At 36.9% G+C, this 26064-nt stretch overlaps 2 protein-coding genes across 4 annotated transcripts in view; one reads left to right on the forward strand and one right to left on the reverse strand.

The window, feature by feature from the left end:
• The window catches only part of PFKP (phosphofructokinase, platelet), an 88123-nt gene that overhangs the window by 56190 nt on the left and 5869 nt on the right, over positions 1–26064 (forward strand). For both annotated transcript variants that reach the window (XM_027841597.1, XM_027841599.1), the window contains exons 14-20: positions 2466–2536; positions 4633–4720; positions 5717–5869; positions 17547–17711; positions 19820–19881; positions 23343–23454; positions 25829–25928. In XM_027841597.1, coding sequence (XP_027697398.1) covers positions 2466–2536; positions 4633–4720; positions 5717–5869; positions 17547–17711; positions 19820–19881; positions 23343–23454; positions 25829–25928 — 751 coding nt within the window. The remainder of the gene's footprint in view (positions 1–2465; positions 2537–4632; positions 4721–5716; positions 5870–17546; positions 17712–19819; positions 19882–23342; positions 23455–25828; positions 25929–26064) is intronic.
• The window catches only part of PITRM1 (pitrilysin metallopeptidase 1), a 57323-nt gene continuing 49650 nt past the window's right edge, over positions 18392–26064 (reverse strand). For both annotated transcript variants that reach the window (XM_027841594.1, XM_027841596.1), the window contains one exon: positions 18392–18650. In XM_027841594.1, the coding sequence (XP_027697395.1) occupies positions 18636–18650 (15 nt within the window). In that variant the 3' untranslated portion in view covers positions 18392–18635. The remainder of the gene's footprint in view (positions 18651–26064) is intronic.

Consider the following 26064-nt stretch of genomic DNA (forward strand, 5'->3'; position numbering starts at 1 on the left):
GTTGGATCAGACAATCTCTAAGGTCCCTTACAACTATAATGTTGTATATTTCTAAGTTAAAATAATTTTTTTTAAAAAAGCACTGTCTTTTGGGGAGACCTGAATTTAAATCTTGTATCAGACAATGGATGATCTTTGGAGCATCATTTAGTGTCAGTGAACCTCAGTTGCCTCAGCTGCAAAATGAGAGCATTGGACTAGATGACCTCTGAAGTCCTGAGTGATATCCTAATCACAGATGCAGTAGCCTTCTTTTTGAGGAACTTTATCCCTTGACTGCATCCTCTTCCCCCAAAACCCCACTCGATATTAAAGTCTTATCTGTTTCATTACAGATTTTATTGTGGTATCTACTGGCATGTATAGGTATTTTAGTTTTAATGTGTGTCTAATATCAGGCTCCCTATCCCCAACCCCTTAGCATTGCTTTGGACATTTTCATGTATTGACATAATCCAGATTTCTTTGGAAAATTAATTAAGAAAAGACCAGTTTTAGCCAATATTCTTGGTTGATATAAAGTTGTAAGAATGTAGTATTTTCTTAGAGACAATCCAAATGCCCAACAATAGAACAATAAAGCAAATGTGAGGAAATAGCTTCTTTGGCTAAGTTTTGGGCTTCTGTTGAATTCATGTAATACTCATACCCTAGATTTATTTCAATCTAGGCCCACAAAGTAGACCTATTTACAGTTGGTGTAAAGTTTATTTTGCTGTTCTTGTTTTCCTAATTCTGTTCAATTTAACAGATCTATCTAATGATCTATTCTAGACACTGGAGATGTAAAGATAAAAAAATGACAGTCTCTGCCTTTAAAAGCTCCAAGTTGAGTAGGGATGTGAAGCATGTAAGCAAATAAAGAGAAGTTAGAGAAAAAGTGCACAGAAAAGGGAAGACAGAAAATATGGAAATCAAAGTCATCTTGTATAGTTGAGAGGACAGAAGTCCTCATAGACTCCTGAGTTGGGACATGAATGTGAAAGGAAGAAATTCAGCAGGCAAAGATTTGGAGTCTTCTCCAGACATGGGGGATGATCCACAAATACATGGAATCAGGAAAGTATAGGAAGAGATTGGCAGAGGACTAACAGAACAGTTTGGCTAGAGTGTAGAGTAGATGAAGGATACTAATATGAAATAAGGTTAGAAAGGTGGTTTGAAGCAAGGTTATTGAGGACTTTGAATGCCAAAGGATGAAGTATATATATTTTGTCCTCCAGGTAATGACCACTGAAAGCTTTTGAATAAGAGAATTCATATTTGTTCATTAGGAAAATTATCCTGACAGCTATCTGAAGGATGGATTAGAGAGGGAGGCAGGGAGACAGGTTAAGCTGTTGTTGTAATTCAAATGCAAGGGTAATGAAGGTGGTGGTAGTCCGAAAAGAGAGGAGGGGATGGATGCTGCAGAAGTACCCAGATGCGGGGAAGAAAGGAAAGGAAAAAATCATGAATAAGTCAAGCCTGAGTGACTAAGAGAGTGCTGGTGCAATTAGTAGAAATAGAAAAATGAATAAGCTGTAAGAAGAGGAGGGGCAGGTTTGAGGCAGAAAAGAAAAGTTGAGTTTTGGAGAGTTTTAATGACATCCAGATGGGAAAGTCCAGCAGGCTATTGGAAAAATGAGACTGATGCCAGGGAAGAAGTCAGAGCTGGAACTGGCAAGCAGGTCGGCTCTGAAAGTATTATGTTGAAATTTGTTATATAATTTTGAAAAGAGAAGCAACCTATAAATCATAGGGTTTTCATATGCAATCCTCTGTTCTTGGTATAGGGAAATGCTCATGTTCGTTGTTATCTATCAACTTCAGGATAACAAAAAATTTTTTTTATTAATTATTTAAAATTCAGAGCTGGGGGCATATATTTGTGAGTCATTTGCCTACAGCTGATGTCTAAAGCTGCAAGAGAGTAGATTAGATTTTGTGACTGAGGGGGGAGAAAGCAGGAAGAGTAGGACCAGTGAAGGAGACAGAGGAGCGGTCTGACAAGCTGACGAGAAAGTCTTGAGAAGCAAGGCTCCTCACCAGCATCTCATGTTATAGAGAGGTCAACCAGAGTGAAAGCAGAGAAGAGACTATTGGGTTTGACAGGTTGGAGGTCATGGGTGACCCTTCAGGGACCAAGTTCACCAAGGTGATAGAGATTTAAGTCCAACTATGGGGGGGTTGTAGTATCCTGTTTCAAGGTTAGATGTGAAAGGGAGGAGAGGGAGTGGGCAGCAGTTTAAAGGGAGAGTATTTTTTTTTGATTGGGGAACACTGGTGCATTTTAGTGAGGAAAAGAAAGGGAGCCAAGGATTTCATACAATGCTTTGTATTTAGCATTGTGGAGAGGATATTTTAATAGCTATTTACTCAGCTTTATACAAATGTCACTGAAGATACAAAAATCCAAACTCTTTTTTAAAGGTTGCCTACTTTCATCATCTGGAGATTGATTAATTGATTGGTTTACATTTTAGATAAAAGAAATCAGCTGGGGAGCTGTTGGAGGTTGGACTGGCCAAGGAGGATCCATTCTTGGCACAAAACGGTAATTTTCCTGCGTTGGCTCTTTCTGATTCCATGTTGAAGAAGCTAGGTATTGTTATAATGAACCCTGTTAAAATGAGCCGAGGGTACTGAAGGTCCACATCTTTATTTCAGCACTCTCTATTCCCTATCCATAAATGTCTTTGGAGGAGCCACTGAACTGGCTACTGACTGTCCCTTCCTAGATGAAGTCCCAGTGGCCGTACTGTCCCGTTGCTTCTAGCTATTCATGACTGAGGGATGTCTTGCCATTCACCATCCTTACTGTAAAGGATCATAAAGAAAGCAAACTCAAGTGTTTACACAAGATAAAGGAGAAACATTTATTGGAACTATACCTTCCTTCTATGAGAGGTCCACATTTCCAAGCATTTAAGATGTAAGGCAGTAATAAATATTCCTTTGGCTTTTTAAAATAAAGTCAAATTGTTTCACTTAAATTAAACTACGTTGCATCATTGGGCCATAGCTGCTTTTTAAAAGAATTAAACACTAAGAACATTGCACGTGCAGTGACAAAAAAGGCTGTCTGGCATTCTTGGCCAGGAACCTGTGGAAACTGAAGTCACGTTTCAAAGTCATTACCTGAGTAACCCAAAAAGGAGCTCTGTCTTGAATTAGAGAAAACCCCCATTTATTCATTTATAGTTAGCAATTTGTATTCTGGGTCATGATAGTTGGGTCTAAAGTGACAAGATTAATGAAATATTCTGAAGTTGTCCTATTCATCTAAATTCATACTGTTCAAAATCCTGATTAAGTAAACTATGGGAATTGGTTCCAGCCAATGGAATACATATTATGAATTCAAATAATATGATTACTTTGGGGGATTCATTATTCACATTAATCAGGATCTTGCTATATATATTCGGCTTAATGAACATTTCTGTACTACCATATGTGGGTAGTCAGTTTCAAAAAGTTCAGAGTACATAAAATAGTTAACACTGAAATAAATCTGAACATAATTTAATCTTTTAGGATTAAGAAGGCACTGTAAGATCTTGATAGTGCCTCAGGATTTTCATTATAAATATAATTTGGAAAATTATGTGAATATTGAGAAGGAAAAAGTTTTTTAGCTATTTAAATTTTCTGGCTATTTGGATTCTGGATAAATGAGTTTATCAAAACAGGAGAATTGTCTCAGCCCATTGCTTTGGGCTCTAAGTGTCTTCAGATCTTGGTACAACTCCAACTGTAGTGTTTACTTGTCCTCCAAATGTCTTCTGATTTTCTCAGGCTCTGTGGACTAAATGTCACAAAGCCACAATGCCTCCTCAAGAGCCTCTTCACTGATGTTCTAGTCTGGACCTTCAATAGTGCCAAAGAACTCCACAACCTCATTTCTCAGGGCCTAGTTTCTTAGGCATGATTTCAACTTGCAGCTGTGCACAAGTCCTTTCAGTAGCTTTGAACATGTCAAACTCAAAACTACCTACAAGTGAGACTTCGGAGTTTCACAATGTGAAATGTAAACTTCTTAATGTGAGCTGGCATGATTTTTGTGGTCCTACCTGCCCCATTTTCTTGTAGTAACCAGTCCTACTTTTTTGTCCCATGAGCATAAAAGAAACCTTGACATTTTCTTTGACACATCATGGTCTAAATCTGGCATCCATTAGGGTAATGGAATCTTTTGAAATAGATGAGGCTCCATGAAGGGAAAAACAAATATGAATGGTTGTAATTTAGTTATAAGTGCAATATGGGAAGCTCAGGGCACTCAGGTCCACTTAGGGTCAAATTTCCTCACTCATTTGGAGAATATCTTATCATTCCTTTTTGAAAACCCATTCTCATGGTTCTTGATTTCTGACTGCTGCTGTTTCTTGGAGTAGTTTGCTTAGCGAGGCCATGGTGCATCTGTTTGCTAGCATTTTAGAATGCTGAAATGTGAGGAAAACCATTCTATATTTTATTGAAATTATTACTGTGGAGGTGGTGAAGGGAGACAGGAGATGCTGAAGTCATTCATCACTGACTTTCATCAGATTAATAAGCATATGATTAATAAGCATAAAAAAACCTTTCACCAGTTTTTCAAAGATTTTACAAGAGTTTGACCTCACTTCTTGATTTAACTATTTTTAGTACTCTTCCTGCAAAGTATTTGGAGAAGATTGCTGAACAGATGCGTGTTCATAATATCAACGCTCTTTTGGTTATTGGTGGATTTGAGGTACATTATTCTGTTTTTTCTATCCGCTTGCTTGTTGGCTCTCTTAGTCCTAAGTATTATAATCTGTGTCGTCTTCAAGCATGCATAAAATGCTGTCTCTGAAATTCTTTGGGAGTTGAGATAATACAATTAAATTTTCCATCCCAATCCTATACTTACTAAGTGTGAGAACAAAAGATAGCAGTCACTCCAGTGGATCTGGGAGCCTAATGATGAGGGTAGATGGTATTTCTCGTTGTGTAAATCCCAATCGAACAATGCCAAGCCCATCTAGAGGGACTCTTATCCACATCCTCCAATAGGTTTGCCATAGTGTTGAGGGGGGAAGGAAGATTCACCAAACATTAAGGATACCACAGATTTCATTTTGAAAGTTTTGCTGAATAGATGTGGCATCAGTTTTCCAAGACCTTTGAAATCCCAAACTTGCTATGCAAGAAACTTCGAGGTTTATCTTCCTGGTTATGGGAAAGAAGCCAATCAGTCAGAGTTCTAGTCTCTGGAGCCTTTATGTTAACTAATCTGTTCAGTGAATTCTGTTGTATTTCTTTGTACTATTTCTTGAATCAGAAATTCACTGATTGTTATAGAAGATAGACAGTCTTAAAAATCCTTTCATTAATATATATTGGAGTCCAGTCCTCTTAATTAAAAAAAGTGTATTTCTTCCCATATTTTAGATTAATTTATATAAGAAAATTACTAGATTAATTGTTTTGAGAGGAGATTCTAATCTTTTTCCATGGGAGATGAGATTGGATTGGGGCGGCTCTGTCATTGTTCCTTTAAAAATACTTTTTCTGTTTTATGTTCCTAATGCATTTTTATGTTGCTTTTTAGTGGTTCCATGGTATCTCAGTGTGTGACTTGTGTGCTGTGGTAGAGGTGGCTTTCCCCGTGGCTCTCCTGTGCTTTTATAATTCCAATGATGTCCCCTTTTTTTCTCCCCCCTAACATCCCTAATTGTGTATACTGTACCTGTACCTCGCCCAATAGGCCTACCTGGGATTGCTGGAACTGTCAGCTGCCCGTGAAAAATATGAGGAATTCTGTGTTCCTATGGTTATGGTTCCTGCAACTGTATCCAACAATGTGCCAGGTTCAGATTTCAGCATTGGTGCAGATACTGCTCTGAACACTATCACTGACGTAAGTCTGTGCATGTCTACTCAGCCTTCAGGCTAATACTAATGGTGAAATGGCACCTCTTTTATATACCAGTATATTGGAAACAGTCTGCTTCAGCATTTTTGGGTCTTTCTACTGACAAATGCATTTGTGTTTTTTAATGGTTAGTCTACAGAAATGAAGTCTTTTTTTCCCCAATTAACTAGACTACACAAATATTTTATACAGCTGGTAAAATGTTATGCAGTCGATATTTTTCAGCAATGATTCAATTAGTGACAGGGTTCTTTTATAGCCTACAAAATAAAATAGAAATAGTTCAAATTAGAGTTTAGACTAAAGATGTCAAATTCATGGCCCATGGGCTTTGAGTAGCCCCCAAAACTCCCCCAGGTAGCTCAAATCAGATCAACAAGTGGGAAATGCTTAACAAGGTAAATAAAAATATAATACAACACAGATAATGTTAATTTTTAGTTTTCAAAATCAGTATGAAACATGCAGAGATCTGTTTCTATTGTGTGTTTAGACCTTTGTTAAAGTGCTGATGTTCCCAGAGAATGAATTTCCTTTTTTTTTTTTTAAATACTGAGACCGTGGAGTTTTGCATGAGCTTAAGAGTTAGTCATTTGGTACTTTGAACCAAAGTGCCTTTCTGTTTCCTCTGCAGTTTTGATTTTGACTGAATAAACTCAGTTTCTTCTGTAAAATGGAAATGTGAAAGAAAAAGAGATGATTTCACATTTGGAGCTGGAATTTCCTTTGACTATTTTAGATGACTTATTATATTTTCTAATTTGGCAAAATTCAGTATAAAGGTGGTTATCTCTTCACATTTTGGATTTTTCTTTAGTTTACAATCAAGGATGCATTTTTTTTTCCTTCTTAATTTGTACTTGAAATTTCTCCAACAGTCTGATTTTCATTTTGCAAGGAAACCTAGGTCTTGTTATGAGGTTTACATATCTAGTGTTCTTTGACACTAGACTGATTTCTAGCACTGGTAAATAAAAGGGGGGGGGATTTTTCCCACAAAAACTGAAGCCCAATCTGAGCAGGTAAGTAATGATTAGTTTATGCTCCTTGCTTTTCTACTCTTAATAATCTTTCCACACTGACCTAACTTTAGATCCTCAGGCAATATTCACGAATGAAGTTCTTTTTCAATACATTAACTAACCCTAGAAAAGTCTCCTAATTGGGAGTTTCCTACGTTGCTCTGCTAGTATCTATCTATCCAAATTACCAAGCATGACCTAAAAATTGCTTTTATTCCTTCTTTCCTTCCACTTGCTCAAGGGAATGGTGTTTCTCTTTGCATTACTTACAATAGAATCATACTGAAATGCTTAATAAATTGTGCCTAAATAAACTTCAACAAGTGGGAATACATTGTAAATTTGAAGTTGATTTAAAATCATTTAATGTTAATTAGATTTTTTGTGCATTAATCTGAAAGTTAATATGTATTTTGAATATGTGAGAAATACAGCTTTCAAATGTAAAGGAAGAAAAAATATAAAAGAAAAGTGAGATTTGATGATCTTCAAAGTTGAATGTTAATACCATAGATCATTAATGTATATAATGGTGTTGACTTTTTCTCATGGACTCCTTTGGCAGTTTGGTGATACCTGTGAACCCCCTCCTCAAAATAATATTTTTAAAAGCATAAAATAAAATGTATAGAATTACAAATGAAACCAAAGGTTAGTCAAAATAAAGGTGTATTTTCCCATCCTAGTTCACAGACCCTCCCCACCACGAATACCTCCTGAAATGTTTTGATATCTGTTCTTGGCCAATAAGCTGTTGCACATAAGTGGGGGATGGGGCGACAGGACAGGGATAAACCCCAAACTACAAAACCCAAAACTTTAGCTCTAAACTAAGTCTCTTACCTCAAGCATTCCTCATAAAGGAGCTCAGAGGAGAAGGTTTGATCAGATCACTGTAAACATTCTACAACAACAACAACTAAAATGTCTTTGTATTAATCTTGAACCCACAGTGTCTTAGGCAAGAGCACATTCTAGTGATTGCAGTAAGGAGGAAGTAATCTGTTATTACCGAAAAGGAGACTAAGAAGCCGATATACATTGGAGATTGAGAATCTTCCTTTCTGATCCTATACTGATTCTATCTCTTTTTGTAGGCTCTATGTTATACTAAGCTCCTCTGAATGGAAATCTCAGTCTTTCCCCTTGGAGAATCTTTTATTTTACTTTGGAGACAGTATATTCTGTATACCTAAACTTGTGGCTGAATGTTAATGATGAATGGCATTTAGACTCCTGTTTACCAGTCTTTTTAAGTACCCCTGTGATAGGAAACACTACTGTGGATGGTAGTGGGAATTGAGATACTATGATGCCAAAAATAAAATCAGCCAACTAATTAACAAGCATTTATTAAGTGCTTACTATTTGCTAGGCAGTGTTTTAGCTGATTTTTTGGGACAGGGAATTAACTATGGGAACCTTGAAGCAACTTTCACATTTAAAGATGGATTTTAACTGGCTACATTCTGGTAAATACTTTTAGGAAATGAAAAACAGTGTTCTTTCTTTATCTGCAAACTTCTACTGCTTCTGCTATAAACATCAAAAGTTTCTTTTAAAATTCAAACTTTTTATTTTCTTTTTTTGTTTGTTTGTTTTGTTTTGTTTTGTTTTTGGTAAGGTATTTGGGGTTAATTGACTTGTCCAGGGACATACAGCTAGTGGGTGTCAAGTGTATGGTCTGAGATGAATTTGAACTCAGGTCCTTCTGATTCCAGGGCCAGTACCCTATCCATTGTGCCACCTACCTGCCCCCAAATTTTTTATTTTCAAGTAAAGTTTTTGAAGTATAGTCATTGTGTTTGGGGGCGTTTTGGGGTATGGAAGTTGAAGTGGCTTTTGTACGCAGATAACATGTGGTCCTCCTCCTGTCTATTATTTTGCCTTGTTTTCCAGAGGGACTAATGTTATTTTGGCTTTTAAAAAAATTTTTAAATTTATTTTGTTAAATATTTCCCAATTCCATTTAAAAGAATTTTTAATAATCATCTTTTAAAAGTTTTTAGTTTCAAATTCTCTCCTTCCTTCCCTCTCATCTCTCTCCCCTCCTTGAGAAGGTAAGCATTTTGATTTCTCTTAAACACGTGAGGTCATGCCAAACATATTTCCATATTTCTCATGTTGCAAAAGAAAATGCAAACAAAATACAACAATAAAAATGAAGAAAGCAAAAGGAGTTAATTTCATCAGTGAATTTTTGTACCTTCTTTTTCCATTTGGCCAATTCTGCTTTTTAAGGTATTATTTTCTTTGTTTAAAAAGAAAAAAAAATTGTGCTTCTTTTACCAAGGTGTTAATTGTCTTTTCATAATTTTCTTCCTTTGCTTTAATTTCTTTACTTAATTTTTCCTCTACAACTCTAATTTGATTTTGGAAATCTTTTTTTAGCTCTTCCTGAGAGTTCTTGTTGGGCTCGTGTCCAATTCACATTTTTCTCTGAGGTTTTGCTTGTAACTGTTTTGAATTTGTCCTTTTCTGAGTTTGTGTCTTGACCTTCCCTGTCACAATAGTATCTTTTTATGGTCAGGTTCTTTTTGTTGTTGTTGTTTGTTCGTTTTTCTATGCTATTTCTTGATTTGGAACTTTGTGTTAATGTTGGGCTGTGTTTCTAGCATAGGGGAAGGGAGGAAAGGCTCTGTCTCAAGCACCAGGCTTTTTCATACTGCTGTTTTCAGAGCTTCCAGAGTGATGGGATCTGAGAAGAGGTATGGTCATTGCTATCTCAGTCTGCACTTGGGTCCTTCCCAAGGAATGGCTCTTTCTCCCTTGGGTGTGGAAGTGATATTGCGTCTCAGTGCTTTTACTCTCTTTTGTTCCTTTCTGCCCTTGAACTATGACCCAGAAGTAGATATAGGCAATGGAGTTGCCAAACGACATCTAGTCCTATATCCATTGCTAGTAGAGGTACCTTCTAATCTCCTGATTAGCTGCCAGGTCCCCTTACCCTCTCTGGCTTGAGAGCTCCCAAAGTTGCTGCTACTTCTATCACCACCACTTAGTCCCACCACTGGCGTTTCAACCACATGGTCTCTGGGTCAGCCTTCACCCATATCACAGATCTCTCTCTCTCCTCCTTCCTATATTGTCTTGGGCTGGAAAAATGTCTCATTCTGACCTTTTGTTGGCTCTTCCACTCCAGAATTCATTTTTGGATGTTATTTTAAAGTTGTTTGGAGGGGAATGTTGAGAGAGCTTGGCTGAGTGCTTGTCTACCTTGGCTCTGTCCCTGGAAGTCTACCCTGATTTTGGCTTTTAATTTCAATCTGCAGATTAGGAACTGAGTGTGGTACCTGTGAAAGACAATTATCTTCCAGGAAGGAAACTCAGGATTGAGTCACAACACATGGCAGTGTTCCCAGTTGCAAAATAATGTATAACACTGGAAGCTGGAAATTCCCAGAGAATTTCTGGCTCCATCTTTACTATACTGTTTTATCCCTTGCTGTAGTTCCCTTGTTTGTAACCTGTGAATGGCAGTACATGGCTTTTACTTGATAGGAATAAGCGAAGATTAATTAGCTTTTCTTATTCTGAACTTAACACCAAATAGAATAGGAATTTGAATATATAGAGAATAGAAAAAAAGACTATAGGTGAAATTGTTAGTCTTTTATGTACAGCTTGCATTTCTGATTAGACTTCTTAAAAATCAGTTTTACATTATTTTCAACTACCTGGAGTTAAGGGATGTTTTCATGTTTGAAAATTTCATCTTTTGAGGAAGTAAAGGAATTGAGTAGTATGCCCTCCCTGTATAGCAGTGGGTACAAATCATATGCTAAGTAATTTTGCCTCTGGTGTTTTTTTGTCTGTATGTTTTTTAACCAAGACATTTCACAGAAACCTTGGGCTCCAAAGAACTAGACTGACTTAGCAATTGCATCATTTTAGTATCTGAGTCAATCTGTTATAAAGGAAATATTTTCTACTTGTAAACATTTCAGTGACCTAAATTTAAATAAGACCTATGTTAGCTGTGATTGAATTCATTCAAAAAATCAAGGACTGCCTTCCCTAAAGAGCCTACAAGCATATGGATCTCTAGATTGTGAAGAGATGACCTAGTCTCTCCCTGAACGCAGACCATTTGACTGTTTTTAGATAAGCAGTATTTAATTTATTACAGCTCATTTAATGAGTATTGAATTGAGCCAGAGTTTTCACTTACAGGAATTGAGATGTGTCTCTAGAATGTGAAGAGACGACCAAGTCTCTCCCTGAACCCAGATCATTTGACTGTTTTTAAATAAGCAATATTTTATTTGTTACAGCTCATTTAATGAGTTATAGAATTGGGCCAGAGTCTTCACTTACAGGAACTGATAAAGCCTGCTCCCATTAGTAGCTGCTGTGAGGAGTGAAATTACTAAGTGTGGAGCAGCAAGAGGAACCTTCCATTTGCTGTAGTACTTTCACAGTCCTAAGGACTTTGGTGTTACCAGTGGGCTCTTGCTGCTGGAAGGAGACCAGCCAGGGCCTTCGGAAATCCATCATCGATAAGCCGTCTGTCTTTCGGGATCCATCTTCCTCCCTCTGATGTCCCCTAATTGGTTTTCTGGCACAAGAAACTGGTACCCCTTAGGAATAAGCAGTCACGGAATATTAAAATGTTGAGGTCTTGGAACAAACTTTTAATCTGTTGTTTGTGTTTAACACAAGTTAGTTTTCCATTTGTCAACAATTTTACCCATCTTCCAACTATAAGTATCTTACATTGCTATTTCTATGGAAAATAGATCTCCCAGTATGTGCATCATAAAGGCACAGATGGCAGAGTTTTTACAAGTATCTGTCTTGTAATACTTGAGAAAGATTATTTAGGGAGTTCCAACAAGGCTGTATGAGGTCCCTAACAGAAACATTTCTGTTCCATCAAATAACACATTATTTTGCCTTAGTATATAGCAACAGTGCACTGAATATATTAGATGCTGCTATTGAGTGTCATTGAAATCTTTGCTAGTATCCATAACTATTTCAGACCTGAAATTATTCCTTTGGTAAGTTAGACCTCTTCTTTAGTATACATAAATGAGAACCTCTGGGGTTCCATAGTTACTTTAGCATACATAAATGAAGAACCTCTGGGTTTCCTTAAACATTTTTTTCAGTTGTATCAGTATTGCAACTGCTTGTGGCAAAGCTTTGTCTTTTTCATAGGAGTTATTGTAGGCTTTAAGTGACCTGCACTCACCTACCCACCACTATTTCATTCTGTGGGCATGGTGTTTGAAAATTCTTCCTTTTTTTCCAGGAGACTCATGCGGGGAATATGTGGAATGTGTAACAATATAAAAAAATTCCTAGTGGCTTCAAAGGGTTAATAACAAATTTAATTTTCACACAGGGCCTAGAAATGACAGGTTTGACAAGCCTAAGCAGGCTCCTATGTTTGCTTGTTTGATGAAGTCACAGTTGGAGCTTTTTCAAAAAGCAGTCTGTTCAAAGGTGAGGCTTCCTTCCTTGTGTCACTCCAGCATCTTGAGTGATGGGGAAGGACACTCACCCTTCCACAAACGAAAGAGGCACTGGAAGGTTTCATGGGGTCCTAATATGATATCTCATTATGGTATGAAAATGACCCTGGAAGGCCATGCCACTGAGGCACAAACTCTGGTAGGTTGTCTTATGAGAGAATGCCTCTGAATATGCTCCAGGCAACAGACTATATATATCTACTCTCCAAGGAACAACCTAACTAGATACATACGAAGAGGTTCGTCAGCAATAGGCTGGCCACTTGTAATGAATTCTTTGGCCATGGCAACCTATGAAACAAAGAAGTCCATTCAAGCTGACCTTAATTTGCTGGGTCATTCTGTAGTGAAGTAAGAGAACATGGCTTAGTTTCTTGGAAAATAAATTATATATCCTCTGGAAAGTAATAATAGTCCATCCAGTACTAGTCCTTGTAATACTAGTTCATTTTTCATACTAGGAAATCACAGGGAGTCCAAAAAACCCACCCCAAACATACCTCATTTCATATTAAATTGGTTTAAGTGAATGCAATCATGGGATAACATGCAGGGACAACAGTCAGGAAAGAAAAGTGTCCATCCTTTCATGGAAGAAGATCTCAAACTGACGGTAGGTCATATCCATTAATTTCTCCCTGGTGCTGATGCTGGTGGTGGTGAAGGAAGACTACTTATAGATAACCTTGTCTATAAAATATTACATATATATGTATATATATATATATATATATATACACACACACACACACACACACATACACACACACATATTTGCTATATGTAATGACTCAAACCAAATCTTGATGAGGGAGTTATCTCTAATATTAACATAAGTGGATCTAAGCTTTCATTAGCTAAGTATGCTTTATTCTTTAGTAATACTCCATTTGAAAGTTTTTCAGAAATTCTCAAGGTGCTAAGCAAAAAGTCACAATAATAGATAACTCCATTTGGCTCCTTTTGACAGCAAAACTAAAGTATGTTAGGGTTTTGAGGTAAATAATTGGATTCATGTAAACCTGGGGCAGCTAGGTGGTGCAGTGGATAGAGTGCTGGGCCTGGAGTCAGGAAGACTCATCTTCCTGAGTTCCAGACACTATCTGTGTGACCCTGGGCAAGTCACTTAACCCTATTTGCCTTAGTTTCCTCATCTGTCAAATGAGCTGGAGAAGGAAATGGCGAGCCACTCTAATATCTTTGCCAAGAAAACCCCAAATGGGGTGACAAAGAGTCGGACGTTACTGAAACGACTGAACAACAACAAACCCACCCAAACTCACGCAGGCTAGTTACCCAGGCAAGGGATATAGGTTATCCAGAGGTAGAAATAAGAGAATTCTCACAAGGAAGGAGAAAGCTTCTCTGGACAGCTTCAAAGAAGTAACCACGGAAGTCATCCCAGGGAGAAAGAAGAATATAGGAATGATCAATTGGCCTAGAGTATACTGGCATGCTTGGTAAATGTGTGTTTTAAATCATTTACTTTTGGGCAATGATGGAATTAGGCATGTGGCTAACTTTTTGCATGTATGTATGATGCCTGGGTGCTGAGGCAATTTTATCCCATTCTTCTTGGCCTCTTTGCAGTGGTGTTGGTTAGTTATTGTTTGGTATTGATAAGAATTTGCTTTACCCGGAAGCAACAAGAAGAATGGTATTGCTTTTAATTTTTACTAAAATTTTAATCCTGCTAATTTTTATTAGAAGGTTTAATCTGATTTTCTTATTTTAAAAAAGTCCAATACAGAATGACATTGCCAATTTCACCTCCTAGAATGGCTAAACTAACTGGTCTGTCACTCATGCTTCCGCCTCTGCTCATCTCTGTCTCTGCTCTCGGCATGCTTTCCCTCTCAGATTCCCCGATTCACACTGACCTCCTGATTTTCAGAAAAGGATTGTGCCAATGTGACCCAACTGCATTACTGTAGATTCCGCTATGGCTCCCCCTCTTCTGCCCCATATTATTTTGGAATTTCATTTTGCTCTTACGAATTGCATGAGACAAATATGTTTGCCACTAGAAAAAGCCAATCCTCCTCCTCACACGCAAGGAACCATCACATAATCACCTAGTAATTGCTAAGTATAGAATGCATGGTGTGGATTGCTAATGATACTCGTACCGCTGCTTCGGGGTTATGAGAGCTGCATACAGCTAGCTGAGGCACGGTTCCGACATCAGGAGTTTTGCATCCCTATGTGCATTTTGCCTGCTACTATTAGCAACAACGTACCAGGCACAGATGTTAGTCTTGGTAGTGACACTGGCCTGAATGCTCTTATGGAGGTAAGAGAAAACCATTTCTGTGCATTTATCAATTTGTTACTACATAAAAACGTTACTACAGAATAATCAGTTAAGCATTCTTAGAGCCTTAATTTTTTTTAAAAGATTTTTCTTTCAGGTAACATATTTTTTAAAAATTAATCTCTCCCATTATCTCCCCTCCCCCATAGTTTTATTTTGTTTTTCTTACAGAAAAAAAGACAAGCAAATACCTTCAACACATATCTTCGTAGTCCAGCAAACCAAATTCTCACGTTAGCCGTGTCAAGCCTTAATTTGTCTAGGCTCTACTACCTGAGACCAAAAGATAATATTAAGTATTTGTGGACTTTAGCAAACCGAATCTGTGCTCTTTTCTACCTCCTTCTCCAGTACCTGGTATTATGCCATATCTAGCTATATCAGGAACACTTTTTCAAGATGATGATTTTTTTAGTCTTATAATAAGTTAGACATAGACATGTGAATTAACACTTCTTTGTTACTTAAGCAAAGAAAGGGCAATATTTATCCGCAGAGGATATTTCTCTGAAGGATACCTGATGGTACAGCTGATTTTCCTTGAGGGCTGGGGTAGGGAGCAAAACAAAACCAGGTGGAATAGATGAGTGGTCCCTCACAGGAAGGCCACGGATTTAATATCTAAAGCAAGGTCATTTTATTGCATAGGAAAGCTCTAAGTCCATTGGATTGGATATAGTAGCTAAGTCAGGAAAAACCTTGAGAACAAGTAGCCACCTATTTGGAGTTAAGTCCACCACTTGCAGTTATGTTAAGGCTATCACTTGGCACATTTCTGTCATTCTGATGCGTTCAATCTTATTACCTTGGGTGAGCAGTTTATCAATAATCCATTTCACTGTGGGGGTCTTTTTAAGAGCAGACCTTCAATCAGCACATAGACACACTGTATATGGAACACAGTAACAAAAACATTTACTTGGTGTCGATTTTGAGAACACAGTTGGTCATTAGTGAGTTTGAATGACATCAGGGCAGTATTCTAAGTTCTGTGGCTGTGGTTTTAAAGAGAGCACTGATGTGGTAGCCTTTGGGTAGCTTTTGGGTAGTTCTGAAGGTTTTTGCTACCAGTGGTGTATACCCCACGTACAAGGAGAAGGGTAATTGGAAGCAAGAAATTACATCGATAATATGCTCCCTGTGCAAAACTCACAAAGGATCTTGATTTTCAAAGATGTTCTTGATTTAGTTTCTTTTGGTTCAGTCAGAAGGACCAGTGTACTTCCTGAGGAGATAATGCCCGAGATAATTTTCTCCTTGTCATTTTCTATAAATATTGCAAGTCCTGTTGAGAACTCTCCTAGTGCTGGATGGTTGGTTGTTACCAGGTCTTTCAGGCTTTTAGTCCAAGTGGATCGTCGGTTTTTGGGGTTGTAGGACTATACAGAAGCGTATAGGGCCAGAAGGAACATTAGACATCTAGTTCAACAGAGAGGTTGTGTTCATCCAAGCTCAAGCCTAGCTCTTGACAATATTTAACAATAAACATTTGTTGAAAAGGCTTGAAAGTCAGGGAGAAGAGACGGCAAATTATCCTTCAAACATGTGGCTATGTACATCCCACACTATGATCTCTGGCAGCCTGCTTAGTTCAATGAAGTTAATTTTATTGTAAATTGGTCAGTTTGTTATGAGAAAGCTGAAGCATAGCTGTGTAAAAATATTTTGGAAGAATGATGTAACACTATAGTAGTATGATACAGCCCTAGGTTAAGACTTAACTGGCTTAGTGGCAGTTCTCCCTTTAGCTGCTGTGTGTCTTTGTGTAGTTCACTTAATTTCTCTAGGCTTCAGTTTCATCTATAAAAACTGTCAAGTGTCTGAAGCCAGATTTGAATTGAGGACCTCCTGACTTCCTGGCCAGTGTTCTATCCACCAGGCATCCTAGCTGCCCCTTCAGCTTAGGTCCTGGAATTCCAAAGCAAAGCTTTTATGCTAAGGAACACTATCTTCCAATTTCATTTGGCCCACTCTGGCAGAATCCCCAATTGAAAATATTGCCCTTGAATTACAGGCTCCTAACCCTTTGTCCTCAGCAATCCCTTAACCAAAAAAGAACTAGACAATGATTGACTAATTCTCCTTATTAACATTCCACATTAAGTACAGTACAATAAAGACTGAACTAGGTTATGAGGGGAAAAAAGATTCCTACCAAAGTATTAACCTGAACACAAATTCTCATGGAAGACAGGGAAGGGAGAATGTATGCTTCATCATGGAATTGGATTACTGAAAGTCTGGAACACTTTCTTTGTACGGTTATTGAATATAAAACTAACATAGTGGGATTAACTGGCATAACTAATTGCTAGCTGTGATAAAAGTATTCAAGATCAAACATTCCAGAAATAGATTCAGAATTACCAAAGCTCTGAGAACATACTGAATTTTTTTTTAAAAAGAAAATATATACAATTATTTGTACATGTACACATGAAGAAATGAAAATAACAAAGTAAGCCATGCCACAGAACAGATAATTAGCACTTTGATAGTCAACATTTTGTTGTAAATAATAGGAATAGTCCCAGCAGCCTACTAATACTAACCCAGATGCTAACTTCTCTTTTTCATACTGGCAATGCTCATAAACTGCAGGCCCTCAGGTAACTCTAAAGAAGTTGAAATTGTAAAGAGCTGTAGGGAAGGTAAAGAGTTTCTAGGATGAAGAACTCATGCCCATCAGTGGATCAGCAGAACTTTGGTGCTTTGAAAAGCACAAAATGTTAAAACAATTTTAAAAGTCCAAGGTACCAACAAGGTGGATATTACTACACATAATTACTCAATGTAAAGAAGCAACTCATTCAGAAATACTAATTAATATCTCATCTTATGAATAGACCTGTGATCGAATCAAGCAATCAGCTAGTGGGACCAAGAGGCGGGTTTTCATCATCGAGACAATGGGTGGCTACTGTGGATATCTAGCCAGCATGGGTGGCCTTTCTGCTGGGGCTGATGTAGCATATATATTTGAAGAACAGTTTGACATCCGAGAACTACAGGTAGGTAAAAATTTTAAGCTACATGGACTTCTTTTATTTTGTGTACATGTATGTACGCGTGGAATTGGAGGAGAGAGGGGAAAGTGATGAGGAATAAGTAAAGCTCTTCAGGCTCCACTCCCTTCTGGATAAAAACCTATATGTAATTAGCGCCCTCTGCTGGTTCACTCTGCATCCTCCACACAAAGGAAGAGTACCAGGTCTTATTGGCATGCGTAATGTTCAGTGGAATTAAGGTCCATTTCTCCCAAGATCAACATTAGGTTGGTCTCTAAATATCTATTACTGGATCTTGCTAAGTCTCCCCACCAGAATAAGCAAGAGCTAGATCATACCCATCAGATGATTGCTTCACTCTGCTATAGAGGAACAGAAGGATAATAGAATTAGAGAAAGTGAGACTCCATTTAGGAAATAAAGAGAGCCCAGGGGGCAGGGACAACCCAGAATGAATTTTGCAGTGTCATAATAAAACTCTGTTCTATGCAATAATACAGTCATGAGTTAGATATATAATATAGTCTTGCTCATACTCCACTTTCTACTCCTTCTCTTCTAAGCTACAACTTGAGTAGTACGCAAGTAATAGTATACTAATTAATTCATGTGCCCCAGAGCCTTACACATAGGGTATTTAATAGATACTGAATTCAGGTTAAGTAGCATTCATAACACAGAAATCTGTTCACCTTTGGTTTTTATTAAACCAAATATAGTATCATATTGGCAATGTGGGGAAAAATAGGTTGTAGGAAATGTATTCTGTAGTTCACATTCTTGACTTTATAGCCCAAATACAGATATGGAATATAGTTGTATAGTCTGTTCTTCTGATTCTCCAGTTAAGTACTTGAGAGATGAATTTACTCACCAGCTCTGAAACCAAAGCTTGAATTTTTACCTTTCCTCTGATAATCAGGCCATTTATTTTACAGGAGTCTGTAAAAAAAAAAAAAAAAAGTAGGAAAGAATAGTTCTGATTATATGCACGTTATTAAAGTTTGTAGTGCTGACTTGAGAACCATCAGAACAGATGGACTAATCTCCACCTTTTTAAACCATTGTAAACATAGAATTAAATGTTTGGAACATACGTCCATATATACAAACTCGTGTTTTAATCTGCAGAGGATGATTTCTCAAATTATAGAATCCCTCCCCTTACAGCCAAAAAAATCCTTAAGAAAGCAATTTTATTAACTATTTTAACATGAAGACACTTGCATAAAAAACCATTTAGAAGTCCCATGCATAATGGAAACAAGGTAGTTTTGTGATTTGATTATGTCAAAATAAAAATAGGCAGGGAAGAAAAAATGAATAGAAGAAAATGGGCAAATTTTAAAATGACTATTTTATTTCAATTCTACAAAGCAAACACTTATGCCACAGTCCCATGTGTTGGTTTAATATAAGGTATTGGCTGACTGCTTTCTGACAAAAAAAAATTAATCATAATTGTGGAACAATAGAAAGAATTCCAGATGTGGAGTCAAGGGACATGTATTCAAATTCTGCTTCTTATCCTTCCAATCTGATACTTTGGTAAGGTCATTTATCCTCCTGGGGACTCCAATTCCTCTTCTGTTTTGTAAGAGACTTGGACTAGATGCTCCCAGGTCCTATCTAGCTAGTCTGAGCTATGATTTGGCTCCAAATTTGAGGATAACAGTACACATTACTCATCTAAAATCAAGGTAAAACATCTTTCGTAAATAGGAATAAGAGGAATAAAATTTCAGGAATGGAAGCATAAACAGGAGGTTAATTCATGAAATGTGAACTGTCCTTGGTTTTTAAGATAACATTTGTCCCCATCAGAAATCATATATTAGGAAGTTACAAATGGAACAGTACAGTGAAAGGTTAAACATATTCACTACACTCTGGGAACCAAAACAATATTTTGATGTAGAAAGACAGGAAGATAAATGGCAAATAAATAAGCATGTTTTAAGTATACAGACTATTAAGTAAATGCAGATGTCATATTGTTTTCTTCTTCCAGCACTGACTTGGACTATAGAAATTATTTTTTTTTATTCACTTGATGGTACATTAGCCAAGTGTTTCTAATGAAAGAGGTAATTTTCTTTTTCCCCTTCTAGGCTAATGTGGAGCATTTGACAGAGAAAATGAAGACCAGCATACAACGAGGCCTGGTGCTCAGGTACTAGAGGTTTATTTCTAAAGATTTGGGCTTTAAGCTCTTTGAAAAATAACTTTTAAATGCCGGTGGTTGGATAGAGTTTAACTATTATTTGATCACCTAGGATCTGGCTTTCACTAAGTCTTATTTCATTGCTTCATCATTGTGTGTACAGGTGACATTGGGTTTATAAGTGCTACTCCAGTGGAATGTTAAACCCTGGTAGGTTCTACCATACTGGAAAGGCTTTGAGAATAGTAGTGGTTCAAGACCATTTTCTTAGAATTAGCCAAGTTAGTATGGAGAGGCTTCTCATCTGAAGGCTGGCCATTTGGCTACATGAATTCTTAGGCCATGACAACCCATGAAAGACAAATATATAAAATGGCACTCAGTACTATGCAGACACTTTTATTTCTGCAAAGGCAAAGTAACAGCAAAGAGGGCAGAGTGCCCTAATAGTTATAGTTTTAAGATTATTTATAAATACCAACAGCCATTAGTATTCTAAATGTGAGAGCCTTTTCTAGTGAAAGACCAATAAACAGATATACATCTATAAGAACAGAATTATATCAAATCTGCTATCTTTGCTACAAGGAAAACTAGAAGCCAAAGCAAGTTGCTTCTTATTGAAAGGATGTTTTATAGGCTTCTCATGAAGAAGAAAATAAAGGTGCTGATACAAGTTAGTTTTTATCATGCAGCCAAAGACAAAAAACATTCTTGGGAGACATTTGGTCATCTCACATATTGAGTGCTCATTGTTGTTGTTATTCAGCTGTTTAGTCACGTCTGACTCTTCATGACCCTGTGGATCATACTGTCCACGAGGTCTTCTTGGCAAAGACACTGGTGTAGTTACCCATCTCCTTCTCCATTGGATTAAGGCAGAGATTAAGTGACTTGCTCAAGGTCACATAGCTAGTAAGTGTCTTGAGTCCGGATTTGAACCCAGGTCTTCCTGAGTCCAGGCCCAGCACTCTATACACTAAACTACCTAGCTGACTCCTTAGTCAGTGCTCATAGTGTGTGCAAAAAGACCACAATGAAAATATTCACAGCTTATATGCCAAAATCTCTAAAAGGATGAAAATGTAGACATTATAGGAACATGGTAAGCCCCTCCAAATTAAGCCTTACATTTAGTGACTTTACTGTAATAAGGATGGCAAACAAACAAAAAAAGTGCTTTGGAAAATAAGGTTCAAGAGGAAGGAATTAAAAAAGAAAAAAAATACAGACTGTAAAGAAACTTTAAGCCTATACATCATTAATAGTTTCTTTAATACAACTATCTGAGGGAACTGGAAATTGTGTCTATCAAAAAAATAGTACAAAAATAAAAATGACTACATTTTAACAGACAGAAAACTCCTTGGTTGGGTAGAAGTCATTCCTGAATCAGATGTGCATGTACAGTCACACTACAAACTTGTTACAGTACTAATAAAAAGAAAAATTAGTTAAAAAGCCAGAATCAGAAAAAAAGGGACTGTATATAATTAAAAGTTTGAGCTTCACCAATTTAAATAAGTTAGCTGCACCAAAAAATTGGAAAATGGGAGGAAAAGGGCAATGAGGCAGGGTTACATTTTTATACAAAATTTTTAACCATTTCCCATATCCACAAGACCAAAACAGCATTAAAAAACACCTCAGTCAACAAAAAATCTAAATGTGAAGCAGAGGTATGGCAGCCAAGGGCAACTCTTTTCATACTATGCTTCATCTGTAAAATGTTTCAATAGCATTGCTTCACAAAACAGAAATAATGTAAAGAAAAAGCTTAGAGAGAAACAACTACGTAAAATCATCTGAAGATAGTTAAAGTTGAAGCCAGAAGGACAACAGAATAAAAAATGGAAAAGATCTGCAGAGATAATAATATACTTTTTATCATCAAGAACACTGGAACCATCACTTTTGCACACTAACCTCACAGTCCTAGATATGCTTCTAGAAGAGGTGCTTCTGAAGTTATGTAAGATAAGAAATGTGGCTAGACTAGACCCAGTAAACAGAGAAGACATCTGTGCTGAAGGTGACATAATTTTGAGAGCATTGATTTTCAAGGTTTCTGAGAAGCAAAGCAAGATATTAAACCCCTGGGAATGGCAGGGTGGGAAGAAATACTTAGATATTACTAACTACAAAAAGATAATCAAGAGAAAATCAGTAACTACCAACCCATATGGCCACTTTCTCACCTATATAAAAAGTTTATGATAATAATCTACACATGCATCAGGATATCTATGTTTCCCAGAGATATGAGCCAGGAACAGTATAGTTTTTGCAAATATTCCATTATCTTTTGCCATCTCACAATTGACTAAAAGGTTGAGAATACAAAATCTCACATTGCTTGTTTGTTGGCTAGAAAAAAAGAAAAATGATTCAATACAGCCAAACAGCTTCTTTAAAGGTTCTCAAAAGAGGTGTGTCCCATCTGTGAATCAAAACATTTTTTGAAAGGTAACCGATAACCTTGATCAGTTACCTCTGAGCATTAATAGGAAGTGAGACATGAAATTGGGGGGCATATGGAAGCCAAAGGCGTGTGCCATTGTCATGGAGATCCACACAGTGCAGGGTTCTACCCAAGTTAAAGAGGGATTTCCTATGGATTATGAGGTCCTATCAATGTTCTTATTTACAGAAGACATTGTTTTGCTACGTTAGAACCTGCAACATTGTAAAACTTTGAATATAGTCACTCAAAATATTGGCCTAACTTCTCACAGAAAAACCAAGGCACTCAATAAATACTTGTTGACTGATGACAGACATCTATTGTACATAATATGCTGGGTAGGTAGATAGACAACCTAAGGAATATTGTCACAAAAACCTATGACTGAAAAAGATGGGTTGGTAACATGTCAAGAGTGAGGGATAAATGGGATTGCTTGATCCACTGATATCCCTATGCTGTTGAGAAAAGAAGGAAAGTCTCTATGTTGAGAAACTTACGAAAGGACAGTTGTCCAGGATAGGTTACAGTCTGCATCCTTGTGCATGCAATATATGCACATTGATGAAATCACAGATTTACTGTGGTAAAGTTTTTAGTTAAGTAAGTTGAACAGCCATCTTCATTGTGATTTTTGCAGAGGACTACATCTAAAAGTGTGCAACATGATAGCAAAGCAGCTGTTAATTTGCATATAATTTGTCCTGGACAAGTAATTTTCTAGATAAAATTATTAGTGACTTGGTTTTTCTTTTTTCTCATAAAGTTATTGTAATTGATCCAAAAGTGTTTTCTCAGAGTTTAGAAGAATATGGCAAAGTCAAAGAAAAACAATCAATGAACTGGGTGATAAGGAATGGGGGAGGGCAGGAACTTTCGCCAGGTCCCTAGGAGGCCCTGGACTCCACTTTGAGGAACCATCCCCTAGAGATGAGCAGTAAATTGTAAAGATGTTTTAAACCTTAGTGTCTGATAAACCAGCTGGACTGTTTTCCATTTATTTTAGAAATGAGAACTGTAATGAAAATTACACCACTGATTTCATTTATCAACTGTATTCTGAGGAAGGAAAAGGAGTATTCGATTGCAGAAAGAATGTTTTGGGTCACATGCAACAGGTAAGATGACTCAAACACCTTGAATTAGTTTGTTGATAACAAATCCTGTAACTTCACAAAGCAGAAGTTTTAGGTAATTATCCAGATGATTTAAGTAAAATGGTTCTTTCCCTCAGACTTTAAAGCATCTAGTTTGATGTTTGGGCTTTTTTCTTTTAGATCTATGCCATCTTTTACCTATTAAAAATAATAATTTTCCAAAACGATTAATAAAGTAGGTCTGAAATATTTTCTGTATCTTTTTCAACTAAAGCACATGGATAGTTGGCTTTTTTCTCAAGTATACTTTTAATTCATTCATTTAAACTCCTTGCCATGGGAAGAGATAAGGTACTGATGAGGTCTAGAGGTTTTGGGGTACTGGAACCCCAAGATTGCAATGCAGGCCCTGCCTGAATGAATTTAACCCAAATCTTCTTCCAGCCAGAGAAAAAGTTTATATTAGAGATAAACCATACAGGCCAGACTCTTAAGGAATCTGAACATCAACGTTTGAATGGGGGCCAGGGTGGATCTTATATACACTAAAGTAACTTTGGGTGGCCAGAGGAGGGGACTGGGAAGAGGGTCTAGAAGAGAATTCCGACCGGAAGGTCTGAGAGATTGAATACACAATGGAATAATGAAGGGAACTGGAAAGAAGTTTGAAAGGCACCTGCATAAGATCAAAAGGTGCGGCTAGGGCTTTCAAAAGGAGATAAGGGGAATCAATAAGGAATCTTCTGAGACCAGAGTAAGGGCTTTCTGGGGCCCATAGACAAAAGGGAGCCAAATTCTTTCTGGAGCAAAGGGCAAAGGTCTTGGCTTGGGCCTATACCCCATCAGTACTACCCTAAATATTTTGTGCTTGCACTTTTCCTAAACATGTATATCAAGCATCAAATTGCATTGGGAACAATAACACCAATTCCCATTATGTAAGTGGAAAATAAGTTGACAAAAATCTTCTTTAAAAAGAGTATTTTTGGGGCAGCTAGGTGGTGAAATGGATAGAATACTGGCCCTAGAGTCAGGAAGACCTGAGTTCAAACGTGGCCTCAGACACTTGACATTTACTAGCAGTGTGACCCTAGGCAAGTCACTTGGCCCCATTGCCTAGCCAAAAACAAATAAAAAGAATGTTGTTTCAGACAACTAAGTTTAAATAATTTAAACTGGAATGTAACATGAATGATTACTGTTGAACACCTATTTTTAAAACCATGTAGGTTCATTATAGTTAACATCAAAATAATTTATTTTCTAAAACTTCAAGTTAAGTTCACAGAAGCTATTTTACCTTGTTGACTAGAAGCTTCCATGGTACAAAATACCTCTAAAAGTCCATGAACTCTTTTTTGAGAAAGTGTGAGGGATCACTAGCTAATTTTCCCAGTATCTTTCTCAAGAATTTCCAAAATGTTGCAGGACTGCCAAAATGTGGAGGGATATCTAGTTCTGGGGTATAAAAGGACACAGTGAACCAGAAACAGTTGTGTTAATAAAAATCAGGATTTTAAAGAAACAATCTGTAAAGTCTGCTAAATCGACAAGCATTTATTAAGCATCACTTATTAACTTTTATTATGTATATTTATACATGTATATGTGTATATATATATGCAATACATAAGTACATTATAATGGAAGAAAAAACAAGTATATGTATGTATACATGTTAAACACATACACATGCATACATGTGTGTATATACATATTTACCTACACATATCAACTTGTATATATAGATATATATAAATATAGATAAGTTTATTTCTCCCTTTAGGATGGAAACATTTCAAATAGAGATCGTTTCATTCTTGGTATGTTTATACCCAGCACCCAGCACAGTGTTTATTACATAGTAGGCACTTCATAAATAGAAGCAAGGAAACAGGTTTGGTTTTGTTTTCTTTTATCTGGGAGACCATCTACTGAATATCCACATCCAAGGCCAGAGAAAAATAAAGGTCAGTGAGACTACAGCTGATTGAAAAGACAAAAGTAACCGGGCATAGTGAGGGCTAGTCCCTGTTTTCCTATAGCTAGGCATCACATCTTGTGCACACTACGTATTCACTATTTATTTGTTAATGCGTTTTTTTAAATGTACATATATGTGTGTGTATATATGTATGTGTGTGTGTGTGTGTGTGTATATACACACATATAAAACCTAGATCATCTCACTCTCAAGCTAGTTATATGAGACGGGTATCATTATTCCAATTTTAAATATGGGAAAATAGAAACTTTTTTTAGTAAAATTTTTAAAAATTTGAGCATTTTCAAAGAAAAGCATTTTTAAAAATATTCTCTGATATTTAGTTATAATAGTATATCATTCTTTAATGAGGAGAAAGCCTAAAATCCATGTCACTTTAAACTCCAATAGGGTGGAGCACCTTCTCCTTTTGACAGAAACTTTGGAACAAAAATTTCTGCCAAAGCTATTCAGTGGATTTCACATAAACTGAAGGAAAGCTATCGAAAAGGTATGGTGGTACTCTTTTAATGGTTGAGCTACAAGTTGCTAACTCTGTAGTAGACAGACTTATAGAACACTTGTTACTTGAATGATTTCATTTGGCATTGACACCTATGTGGTATAATTTTAATCTCCATGAATAT

This window comes from Vombatus ursinus, unplaced genomic scaffold (assembly GCF_900497805.2).
Source record: "Vombatus ursinus unplaced genomic scaffold, bare-nosed wombat genome assembly UNPS02014861.1, whole genome shotgun sequence".
NCBI lineage: Eukaryota > Metazoa > Chordata > Mammalia > Diprotodontia > Vombatidae > Vombatus > Vombatus ursinus.